This window comes from Bidens hawaiensis, unplaced genomic scaffold (genome assembly GCF_021521415.1).
Source record: "Bidens hawaiensis isolate Kalapana, Puna unplaced genomic scaffold, B.hawaiensis_p1.1 tig00008096_1, whole genome shotgun sequence".
Lineage (NCBI taxonomy): Eukaryota > Viridiplantae > Streptophyta > Magnoliopsida > Asterales > Asteraceae > Bidens > Bidens hawaiensis.
The window spans coordinates 977,723-989,815 of NW_027491573.1; the positions used below are offsets into that span (position 1 = coordinate 977,723).

Here is a 12,093-nt window from a genome sequence, read left to right on the forward strand (position 1 = left end):
TTTGGCCGTCGTGCAATGGGGTTAAGGTGCAGGAGGGGGTGTTTCCCTGTGAGATTGGAAGACCGGTGCTAGGTGTGAAACTCCTCGGGGGAGCCGTTAGCCGGGATGTCGGGTTCATCAGTGAACTTGCTATGAAAAGGGCTTCGCGAGCTGTGGAGTTGATGAGCTATCTCCCGCATTTGCGGGACCCTCAATGCGAGCTCCTTTTGCTCCGCTCATGTATGGGAGTTGGAAAGTTGTTGTTTGGTCTCAGAACATGCCAACCTGTGTATGCAGGGGAAGCAGTTTCTGTGTTTGACAATGGCCTTCGGGGGGCGATTGAGGACATTGTGGTTTGTGGTGGTCCCTTCTTTGGAGATTTTCAATGGAGGTTGGCATCACTTCCGACTTGTTTTGGAGGTTTGGGTTTATGTTCAGCTTCAGATGTTTCTACTTATGCGTTTGTGGCCTCGAGGGCGCAATCCTGAGAATTACAAGACCACATTCTTCGAGGTTGTGGTATTGATGGGTTTGACTCCGATTATGGGAGTGCGATAGATCGGTTGCACATTTCACTTCCCGATTTTGACATTAGCGGTTTCTCTAATAAAGACACCGCCCCCCTAAAGCCCAACATGCTTTGGCGAGTGCCCTTTATAGTGGAATCATCAAGAGTTTGGAAATGAAGTTTGATTTATCCCCTCGTCAGAAAACGGTGTTTGAGTGTCTTCGGGCTCCTCGGGCTCAAGATTTCTTAAGTGTTCTCCTTATTGAAGGATTGGGCCAACATATGTCGGCTTTGGAGTACCGGGCCATCCTGAAGTATCGGTTAATGATCCCTTTGTTTCCGGTAGATGAGCCGTGCCCGGTTTGCCGTAAGGTTGTTTGGATTCTTTTGGCGAGCATGCGGTTCACTGCAAAGAGTTGCCTGGGTTTAAGTACATGCATGATTTGGTGATGGATGTTCTATGCGATGTTCTTAAACGAGCCGGAATTTCGGCTAAAAAGGAAGCCCCCGAAACTTTCTTACGGATCCTCAAGAAGGAAGATCTACATTACGATCGGCCGATATACTTGTTTTTGGGTGGGTAGGGGGAAAACACGCTTGTGTCGACCTCACAGGAGTGTCCCCTCTTGTTGGGATTAAGGACACTGGATTTGTAGCAGGCCAGACAGCATTGAAGGCGGCATCGGGCAAGGTTGCTAAACACGAGAGAGCTTGTTTGGAGAATCAACACGTGTTTATCCCTTTCGCCTTTGACACTTTTGGTTTCTTAGCTCCGGATGCCGTGGACCTTTTGAATAGGGTTCAGAAAGTTGTGTATAGTAACGTATCAGCCCATAAGAATCAAAACTTTGTTTTTAGTCGGATTGAGTTTGCTATCCAAAACGGAGTTGCAGCGCAGTTTGTTGCATGCTTACCTGTCACTTCTCATAATCGTTTGAATGTTTATATGAAATATAAAAGGAGACAATAAAAAAAAAATCAATTAACTCCTCCAATCAACATAATATCTATATCTATACGTATCCTACTCAAAAGTTAAAGCTTTTTTAAAGACATCCCGCCTGAGTTGAACCATTTTTGTTTAACCATGGCGCCGCTGCCGAGCATCACTTGTTCAATTTCAATAATCACCATCTCTTAAACACAATAACCCAATCAAATAGTTTAATTTCACTTCAATCTGATGCACTGATTCAAAACCCCTGAATAATCAATGGCCACTGTAATCACCAAAGGCTCCGTTGTAGAAGTAATCTTCCAGGGCGCCTGGCACGTGGCCACCTTAGTCGACCAAACTGAATCCGGGTACTTAGTGTCGTACCATGATTTTGTCGAAGGTGATAATAATGATAAGGTCTTGTCTGAGTTTGTCGACCCTTGTTCCGTACGACCCATTCCTCCTCGTAATATCCGCCGTAATCAAGACAAAATTGTAAAGGAAGCTCATGCTGTTATCGTTGAGGATGATGGTGTTGGTGTTGTTGAGTTTGAGGTGGGTGATGTTGTGGATGCGTGCCACCGAAACGGGTGGCGGCCCGGTGTGGTGAAAGGTGTGGTTAGTGAAGAGGGGTTTAGGAGATATGTGGTTAAGTTTGAAAACCCTTTTGTGGATTTTGTGTTTGAGAAGGGGAAGATGAGGTTTCACGTTGATTGGGTCGGTTCTCGGTGGATGGTTCCGCCAAAGAAGGTATCTTTCGGGTTTGGTTTGAGTTGGATTATGATTTTAATGCAATTGTTATATGTGGTTTTGGGGTTTAGGGTTTAGGGTTTGAAATTGAGTTTGGTTTTGTTAGATTATGTTTTTACTCCAAGTGTTAATGTGATTTTGCGGTTTGATAATTTATGCTGGAAATTGAGTTGGGTTTTGTTAGATTATGATTTTACCGCAAATGTTAAATGTGATTTTGGGACTGGTAGAACATTAGGGTCGGTTCGATCATATATAGGGTTTTGTTAGATCATGTTTTTACTGCAAGTGTTGCTATGATTTTGGTTATTTTGTGGCTGAAATAACACTAGGTTAGATCGTATATGGCAGAAATTGAATAGGGGTTTTTTTTATTATGCTGTTAGCCTGTTACTGCAAATGATAACCATTATTTTGAGGCTGGAAAAACATCAGAGTTTGATCGTATATGGAAGAAATTAAATAGGGGTATGCTAGATTATGTTTTCACTGCAAATGTTAACATGTTTTTGGGGTTCATATATGCTTTCCATGTATGAGATTGACTTTACACCGTAGATCAACTTAAAGTTATTCAAGATTGTTTGACTAGGAAAGTCAAAATCAATGCAGGCAGCAAGTGAGCAGTCAGAAGCTTTAGTAACTGATGACGCTCAACTTAAATCTCTGAGTTCAAATTCTTCTGTGGATGGTTCGCTTACTTACAGCAGGAAACGGTTCCAATCTTCAACAGGCGTGTCTGACAAAATAAGCATTATATTATTCCAAATTTCAATTATAATTAGGGATGACAATGAAACCCGAAACATTTGGGACGGGTAATACCCTATAGTGCCTGCCCCGTTAGGGTATGGGGCGGGTTTGGGTTTACTTTTAAATTTTTTTGTGGGTATGGGATTATTTATATACTCGATTACCTGACCTGATTATTACTGGATAACATAGTTCCGTTTCCCCGATTATATACCCGAGTAACCTGACATAGTTTTCTTTTTCTATTTGTTATATATATAAAATTGGGTTCAAATTACCGTCTTAAATTCACTACACTTACAAAAACTTCAAATAAGTTTGTCATTTCTGTTTCCTATGTATCCACCTCCTAAATTCATAATCAATTTAATTTTAAAGTATTAATTTATGGTGTTTAACTGAGAGTAAATGCTTTTTTGTCTTTGTTGTCCCCCCCCCCCCTTTTGTTTTTTTGCAGCTTATAACACAAACAATGTACTCATTTTTGTTCAATGTATTATCTATTTGTCAGAGTACTCTTCATCTATAGTTAATTCAAAACCTATATAAAACCATAAAGACGAGACTTTAAAAATGAAGAGTAAATTTATGTATAAAGAAATTGTGAAACTGTATGTTGTTTCTTGACCTGTATTTCCTTTAATTTTGCTTAGGTATTATTTACTTTTAATCATTTGTTGTAATTCATTAGTAGTTACCCGATGTGATTAATTATATCATGTTATAACCCGATAGATACCCGATGGGTTTTAGGCCGGTATACCCGACATGTATTTTTAATAAATTAACAGATACTGCGGGTTTGCCCGATACTAGACGGGTAATTACCCGATAGAAACCCAACGGGTTTGGGGCTGCGTTGGGGCAAAAAGTTATAATCGGCCATGGGTTTGGGATTACCTGAACCCGACCCATTGCCATCCCTAATTATAATCATGTTTTCTTTATGGTAAATATTTTATATGATGGTATAGGTAGCAAGGGAAACCCAAAATTCATTGAGTCTGTTTTGGAAGCAAACGGATCTCATCAACATTCATCTTCCGCCGAACGTGAAACAATAGTCACAAACAAAGTAAGCAGTTGTTTATATGTTTTAGCGCTCTGAATTGTAAGTAACTCTCTAACAAATAGTAATAAGTAATTGTTGTTAACAGCAAACTCGTGAGGCGAGTCACCGGAGAAGAAAGAGGGCAAGACCGCAAAAGTTTGCGGTTAATAAACCAATTGGTACTATTTTGAAACATAACCATATCAGCATCTTAATTTGGATAGTATTAAGTTTGAATGTTTTATTGGTTTTGTAGATGGACATGAAGTCAGTACTGAGATTAATGAGCAGCCTTTATCCTCTTTAAAGAGTAAGCTATTTTTATATCGTTTCTTCACTTAGTTAATATGTGCTAGGCGGATCAAATACAAAAAGCTATTAACTTGAGAAACTTACAAATAACTAAAATAATTTCTATCATTCTACAGTTTTTGAACTAGAGTATTATTTACTTTACTTTTTGTAGTGTAATTACTCTAGTTTAAAACCGTAGAGTAATAATAATTACTCAAGCTATCTATACGTTTAGTAGGTTAACTTCATTTGTATCGAATCCCACCCTTATATTATATTATATTAAATTGCAATTTGCAAAGTTTCTTTGCGAGGAAAATTTACTTTTCACTCTTAACAACTTTTCGAACTCAATGTACAAACATGTACTGCGATGTATTTTTTATGTTACATTATAGGCCCTTCAACTTTAGTTAAACCTATCATTTACACTAAACTTTTTCAATGGTTTTTTCTTTCACTTGTAATTTAGTTAATCACAAGTTGACAGGTGTCCTAAGGTTTTTTTTTTTTTACATTTTAAAATATGATGTTATATAACGTTTCAAATATACCTTTGCGACACACTTAATTTTATTTATATTCCAGCATAAGTTTCATTGAAAACGGAGTTTCGTGTGTTAATGCACAAGTCATCTAAGTACATGTGTACACGTTAAAGTTAACACATTTTTTACTGTACGGGTCAACACCCTCGCTGCAACACTAAAGTTATACACATTTGTACTAACGCTTCAACGTTTAACGCTCTACAACGCACGGGTCTTATTGCTCGTTGGTTATTATTTACAGGAAGTTCCTGCTCAAGTTCTAAGAATGAAGCCACTGTCACAAGTGGGCCCGAAACCAACACAGACTACCAAAAAGATTGGCCTTTTATCAAGCGGTCACCGCTATGGGCGATGACTGAATCATACCCATCTCAAAAGCCACACTTCCTACCATTGAAGAAGATGAGAAAGGATTATCGTGAGGGTTTAGCAATCGGTCACTTAACGACGTATGCAAATCTTGTTAAGATGGTTTCAGATAAAGGGTTGCAACCGAAAGATTCTGTTGACACGATCAATGCGCATTTGGAAACTTTAGGTGTGTTGCAGACTCATGGTTTTGATGTGGATTTGATTCGGGGTCGGTTAAAGGAGTTACTTTCTTTGAAATCTAAAGCGGGGGAGCATGAGAACGCACGCAAAGAAGTTGAAAAGGAGCTTGAAGTTTGCTACCATGAAAAGTCTTTATTGAAGGAAGAGAGGGGTGAATTAGAAGTGCAGATGCGTGTGTTGAAAGAACTGATGGATAACAATGCGGCTATGGAGAAAGTGAAGGAGGAAGAGATTGTGAGGCTGAAATCAAAGCTGGATCTTGTTTCCGGCGATTGGGAGGATGCTTTTGAGAAACTTGTAGGCAGCCCTTTGTAACTGTTTGTTTTTGGTTTGTTAGATATGATCTGTATTAGTTTTAGCTCATTCTGCTAATGTGAAAAGAACTTGTTTATTGGTGTGCACTAGCGATATTAACCCAGATCAAGCTCGCCTTGTATCATCAATGTTGATCTCAAAGGCAATACAACAAAACACTCTGTGCGGCCAAACGAGCAATCCCGCGACAATTTGAAACAAACCCAGCTCAAATATGTTTTACAAACCCCAAAAGAGACGAGGGTGATTCTTTCGATCGCAAACCGACCGAATGCCAACTTTGTTTATTTGTTTTTTTAGTTCTAGTATGTAACGAACATGACGAAAATCGACCGAATTTCGAATTTGCGTAGACTCACCCTGTTTTGTTTTAGTTCGCTACCCTCACAAATGTAAAGAAAACTGGCTGAATGTCGATTTTGTTATTTTTTTCTTTTTTTTGTTTTAGTTCCGGTACCATAACGAATGTGACGAAAACCGATCGAATTTGCGTCGACTAACCTCGTCTCAACGCCCTAGATGGACAACAGTAAGGTTTTTACCAACACTCTCTACCTTAGTTTTATAAACTTTGTTTTAGTCCCGGATTCCCGGTAAGCGACCGAATTTACGTCGACTTACCGCCTTATCACTAGCGACCAACAACACTTATATTTTACCAAAGTTTTATCGACATGCCCTGACTCTAACATGTTCGTGTAAAACACTAGTTTAAATCAATTTTATCATGGTTACACTATTATCTATATCAGGTTTCACCTCATTCTAATACAACAAAATCTAGCTAGTTCCATGCCTTGACCAATCAACATCAACTCATTTTGGCCGGACTATTTGACCCTAACAGTAAACATAATTGCATGCCCTGCTTTCACTCTTTTGGTTTTAACTTTCACCTTCCTTTTCCACACAACAAGACAAACCCTTGTGACCATAACCTTTTATACATTTCTATATATACTTAACACATGCACATCCCACACTACCGTATTATTCCCATACCCATATCCCACCACCGCTAATGGAGCCTCTACATCCACTACTCCTTGTCCTCCTCCTTTCCGTCTCCGCCCATTCAGGTGACTCGACTCTCAAGAGTCGAGTCACTCATTCGGCGGGGACAGTGCTCCAAATGCAGACTGAGGACCACACCCGCCTGGCCTACCTCGAGAGCCTAGTCTCGGGCAGGTCTTTTGTTCCCATTGGGTCAGGCAGACAGATTTTACAAAGCCCGACTTATGTCGTCAAGGCTAAGATCGGGACACCGGCTCAAACGTTGTTTATGGCGTTGGATACGAGTACCGACATGAACATGGTTCCATGCACTGGCTGTGTCGGCTGCGGGTCTAATAAACCTTTTTCGTTTGCTAAATCTACCACTTTTAAGTCTCTTGAATGCGGTGCTTCTCAATGCAGACAGGTACGTACGTATATTACTAGAGTAAAGTTATTACTAACAATATTTGTAACGTTATGTATTAAATGTTTGTACTTATTATATTTTATTTGTGAATGGATCTGAGTCGCTCGTGACTCCAGGGCCCATGCACCGCTAGATATTATTATTGTTATCTTTATTACTTTTTCACCTGAAAAGTATGTTTTTTATTTTAATTTATATTTTAAACTCTTTCAAAAACAAAAGCTACAAATATGACTCACGTTTGTAGATCTCTACACATGTCATTGTTCCAATCTAATTTCGCAAACTCACCTATATAAAAAATAAGAGACAATAAGAATAAATTTTAACAAGTATATAATGTTTAACTAACATCATATTTTTTTTGGCCAGTAACAGCACTATGTTACAACTAGATTTTACATAGACAATGGAATCTAGAAAGATAAAAAAGCATTTTAAAGTGATATTTATATACAACAAGTATATATCTTAATGTATTATGATATATCGTGCATATAGGAAAATAAATTGTTACATATAGGACGCCTAAGTATAAAACTTTGGTCCTAGATCTATTTTGTTTACGTACCTCAATCTATAAGAGGACTAAAAAGGCATTTTTAAAGGATACAATATTGAATCTGGTTCGAACATCATTCTCTTGGAAAGAATGTTAATGTATAAAATGTTATTATGTTAATACCCGGCCAGATCTAAGTTGGGTGACATATTTGTATGTCTTTTTGTATTGCATTAGAATAAAATTTATTAATTCTTTTATGTAAAAGTAATAAGAAAGAATGTTGATGTGTAAAGTAAATACCCAGATCTAAGTTGGGTGACATATTTGTATGTCTTTTTGTATTGCATTAGAATAAAATTTATTAATTCTTTTATGTAAAAGTAATAAGAAAGAATGTTGATGTGTAAAGTAAATACCCAGATCTAAGTTGGGTAGCAATAGCATGTCTTTTTGTATTATACATCAGAAGAAAATTAATTAACTCTTTTATGTAAGTTAAAAATGTAATTCCTTTTGATATTGCAGTATTGTACATTATTACATGATTATTGAGTTACCAAAACATATGTACCTTAAGAAAGAATGCATGTATAAATAGTTGATGCTCACAAACATCAAATCAAACAACCTAGCTAATATATTGAAATTTCAGGTGCAAAACACAAACTGTCTAGGAACCACATGCTTGATGAACATGACATATGGAGCCTCATCTATCGCCGCTAACTTGGCTCAAGACAATATAACCCTAGCCACCGATTCGGTTACTGGTTACTCGTTTGGTTGCATCCAAAAGGCCATAGGAACCTCCCTCCCACCACAAGGCGTGTTAGGCCTCGGTCGCGGCTCACTCTCCTTCATATCTCAAACCAAAACCCTCTATAAGTCCACCTTCTCCTACTGCCTCCCGAGCTTCAAGTCCCCCAACTTCTCCGGAAACCTAAGACTCGGTCCAAACGGTCAACCCAAAAACATCAAGTACACACCATTACTTTCGAATCCTAGACACCCTTCACTTTACTACATTAAGCTAGTCGGAATCAAAGTCGGACCTAAGCTAGTCAACATCCCACCTAGTGCTTTCGCACTCAACCCGAGTAATGGTGCTGGCACCATCATTGATTCAGGCATGATCTCTTTTCTTTATGTTTACTGGTCAAATGGACATTTTATTCATTACCCCTTTTATTAATAAATTATTTATTAACCGAAGATTCCATTTATAAAATTTTTAAACTGAAAAGTAGTTATTACATCAAAACAAGGCAAATAGGCAGTCACAAGCTGCACCGTTACCCATCTTTGAATTGTAAAATCCAATCTTTTAAAAATTACATTGGCTGATCTTGAAGTCATAACATTATATTAATTAACAGGGACTGTGTTCACAAGGCTAGTGACACCAGCATACACGGCGGTAAGAGACGAGTTCAGAAGGAGAATGGGGCGGCACGCTGTGGTGTCGTCGCTAGGAGGGTTCGACACGTGCTACACTGTCCCAATTGGAAAACAGGTGCCCACAATGAGTTTCATTTTCGAGGGAGCGGAGTTGTCAATGAAGCAGGAGAACTTTCTGATCTACAGCTCAGCGGGTGGCATTACTTGCTTGGCTATGTCGGCTTCGCCTTCGCTAAACGTGGTGGCCAATATGCAGCAACAGAATCATCGGATCCTGTTTGACGTGGCGAATTCAAAGGTGGGCATCTCGGCTGAAAGCTGCTCTTGAATCACGTGATACCCATATCATATGCATGGTTTAGATTTGTCTCATGTTGTGTACTTTTAGTAAGAATGATCACATGGAGGATCAAGTTTGCAAGGCTAGCTTGTTTTTATTTTCACATGTTATCGTTGGTAGCTTTCTATTTATATTCTAGACTGCTACATGCTTTTCAGATTAATAATATAATTTAGTATATCTTGTTTTTGTTTTATATATTAGACTACTCATAAATGGAATTGGCTAAGAACATTTAAAAACACCACTCGTCATATTTCCACTCTAGTCTCACATTTATATGTATAAAATATTTTAAAAGTAAAAAATTTGTCGAATGTCATAAAAAATTAACGAGATGTTAATGTGGATTGTTATTAGTAATGAATTCGAAAGTTAGGATTACTAGTAGTTAGATTGTTTGTCGGGAATAATATTGAAAGCGTGTACTAATTTGGATTATTAAAATTCATTTTTTCTTTTTTTTAACAAGAGATTATATTTCACCAATAATCTAGCAAGAAGCAAAAAACACAACAAAAAAAAACCAAGATAAACTAACAACGGAAAAAAACAACGAACAAAACTAAAGTCACCACCACCCAAGAAACAAAACAAAACGAAAGGAATCCCCAAACGAATCCTTCAACCTCTTGAGTTTTGATTCCTTGTTCTTCTTCTGAAGGGTTTGACGAAGAGCGTAGTACTATTACCCTTACGGATAGTATAATAACCATTTGTGTTAGACACCTTCAAACTATGTTTCGAACCGGTCGTGGAAATATACTTGGAAAGTAGAGGTTTACTCGCCACAATGTATTTAGAAGATTGTGCTAGTGATTCCGAAATCCAAACCGAAGACAATGAAAGGATCCACGAGCTGAAGAGCATTTTAATTCCGAATAACTTGTTCAGAATTAAAAGGATTTAGCTTATCATGTTTTTAAGCCTAAAAATAAAATCACATCAATTCCAAATGGACCATTATTTACCCATGCTCTCTTTTTAGATATTGGTTTGAGAGTTTGTGGGCTACGAGATTTTGATCTAATTCTTTTCAACTTAGTTGGGCCCACCTTAAAGGAGAAAAGATCCATATTTTCAGAAATACCCACCTTACCAGTCGTGGAAAAAATAGAATTTACAATTTAAAAAAAAAATAGAATTAAAAAATAAAATAATATTATTGTAGCAAATTAGCAAAATGATATTATAACAATTAATAAGAATCAACATAGAATTTACAAATTTTTTTTTGAAAATATAGAGTTAAAAAATAAAACAATTAAAATATAGAATTAAAAAATAAAACAATTATATTATAACAAAATGATATTTTATAACAATTTATAGCAATCAACTCTTCATTTTTTATACTCTTTAATATCTCATCTTGACAGCTATGAATGCCAATTTATTATGTCTTTTTTCATGTCATACCATTTTAGTTCGATCCAATTAAATTATAGTATGAGCGGTGGGCTTTTCACCTTTCGATTAGAAACAGTTTTTGTTGCCTGTTGTTTAAATTATATGTATTTCTATAAAACATATGGACCCTTATGTTAGTGGGACGGGGGCCTATACGCCTACACACCTCACACATGTCAAAAACAACCCTCTTCTTTGGCAAAACAATTTTCTTTCATCATCTTTAATTCTCTGATAAGAGCGACATGACCATCATCTTACATCTACGTCAAGCTTTGCGTGTCAAAGATAAAAGGAACTGACCAAAAATACTTGACCCATAATTCCTAAGCATGTTAAACTTTAAAAAGCGAAAAAAGAAACAGTTAGTAATCACTAAGAAAGGTTGTAACGTCATATAAAAGTTGCTAAACATTCATGAAATATATACATACTCTTTATCTAATAAGTCAACTTATGTTCAATAACCACCTGACCAAACTCATTTTATATAGATTCTATATATAACTTTTAGAAAACTTAATCAGTAAAAAGTGACAACATCACAAGTTTAGCCATATCCCACTTCTGTCTACAATAATCATATCAAACCACAACTTAGTGGAAAGTAGACTGGAAAACAACTGTATACATATTCACGTAATAGACTCCTAGAAACATACGATGCATGCATCTCACCAATTTTTATTTTCTCAGAAACTGTTTATTTTATGGGTTTATTCTTTGACTTTTAACCTTTCAATAAAATATATAATAATTTGTTAAAGAAATTAATCAAAATTATAAAGAAAAAAATAGCACACACATTTGACTTGAAGAGAGTGATGAGACTCCACCAAATATATACATATGATATGCATTGCATCTTCATTACGGCAACCTTTGTAGCCACGTAAGTTGGTGATTTGTGTTCATTGTAACCATTCGTAGTGTCCTTTGCATTTCAAAAGAAACAATAATAACCGTGATATATATACAATTTTAGTTTCCTAGATCATATAGATATATAGGTAAAAGATTTAATATAAATTTTCAATGATTTGGACCATGAGATCAAAAAACCAACGGTTTATATCATTGAAGGATGCTCATCACTTTTAGTTTTCCACACAAGAAAGACGAGGATAAAATGATACAACTTACTATTGTTCACTTTCAAGTTGTTTCATTTTTTTTAAGACAAAATGGCAAAAGACGTCTTTTATGTTTAATCTTTTTTTAGTGGACGTCTTTTAGCAATATAAATGACAGAATACATCCTTTATATTTAGAAACTCTATCATATCATGTCATTTGATCATAACCGAGTTAACTTTTCTCGTTAAAT

General features: G+C 36.6%; 2 protein-coding genes across 2 annotated transcripts; both read left to right on the plus strand.

Moving 5' to 3' along the window:
• Positions 1–1,556: 1,556 nt before the first annotated feature.
• On the plus strand, positions 1,557–5,709 carry LOC143637033 (DUF724 domain-containing protein 2-like). Its single transcript, XM_077104503.1, has 6 exons — positions 1,557–2,174; positions 2,787–2,911; positions 3,906–4,002; positions 4,085–4,157; positions 4,235–4,288; positions 5,065–5,709. The coding sequence occupies exons 1-6, from the start codon at positions 1,701–1,703 to the stop codon at positions 5,688–5,690; spliced, it is 1,449 nt and encodes a 482-aa protein (XP_076960618.1). The 5' UTR covers positions 1,557–1,700; the 3' UTR covers positions 5,691–5,709.
• A 764-nt stretch (positions 5,710–6,473) lies between these two features.
• Positions 6,474–9,428, plus strand: LOC143637034 (aspartyl protease AED3-like). Its single transcript, XM_077104504.1, has 3 exons — positions 6,474–7,110; positions 8,271–8,745; positions 8,995–9,428. The coding sequence occupies exons 1-3, from the start codon at positions 6,712–6,714 to the stop codon at positions 9,342–9,344; spliced, it is 1,224 nt and encodes a 407-aa protein (XP_076960619.1). The 5' UTR covers positions 6,474–6,711; the 3' UTR covers positions 9,345–9,428.
• The last annotated feature ends 2,665 nt before the right edge of the window (positions 9,429–12,093 follow it).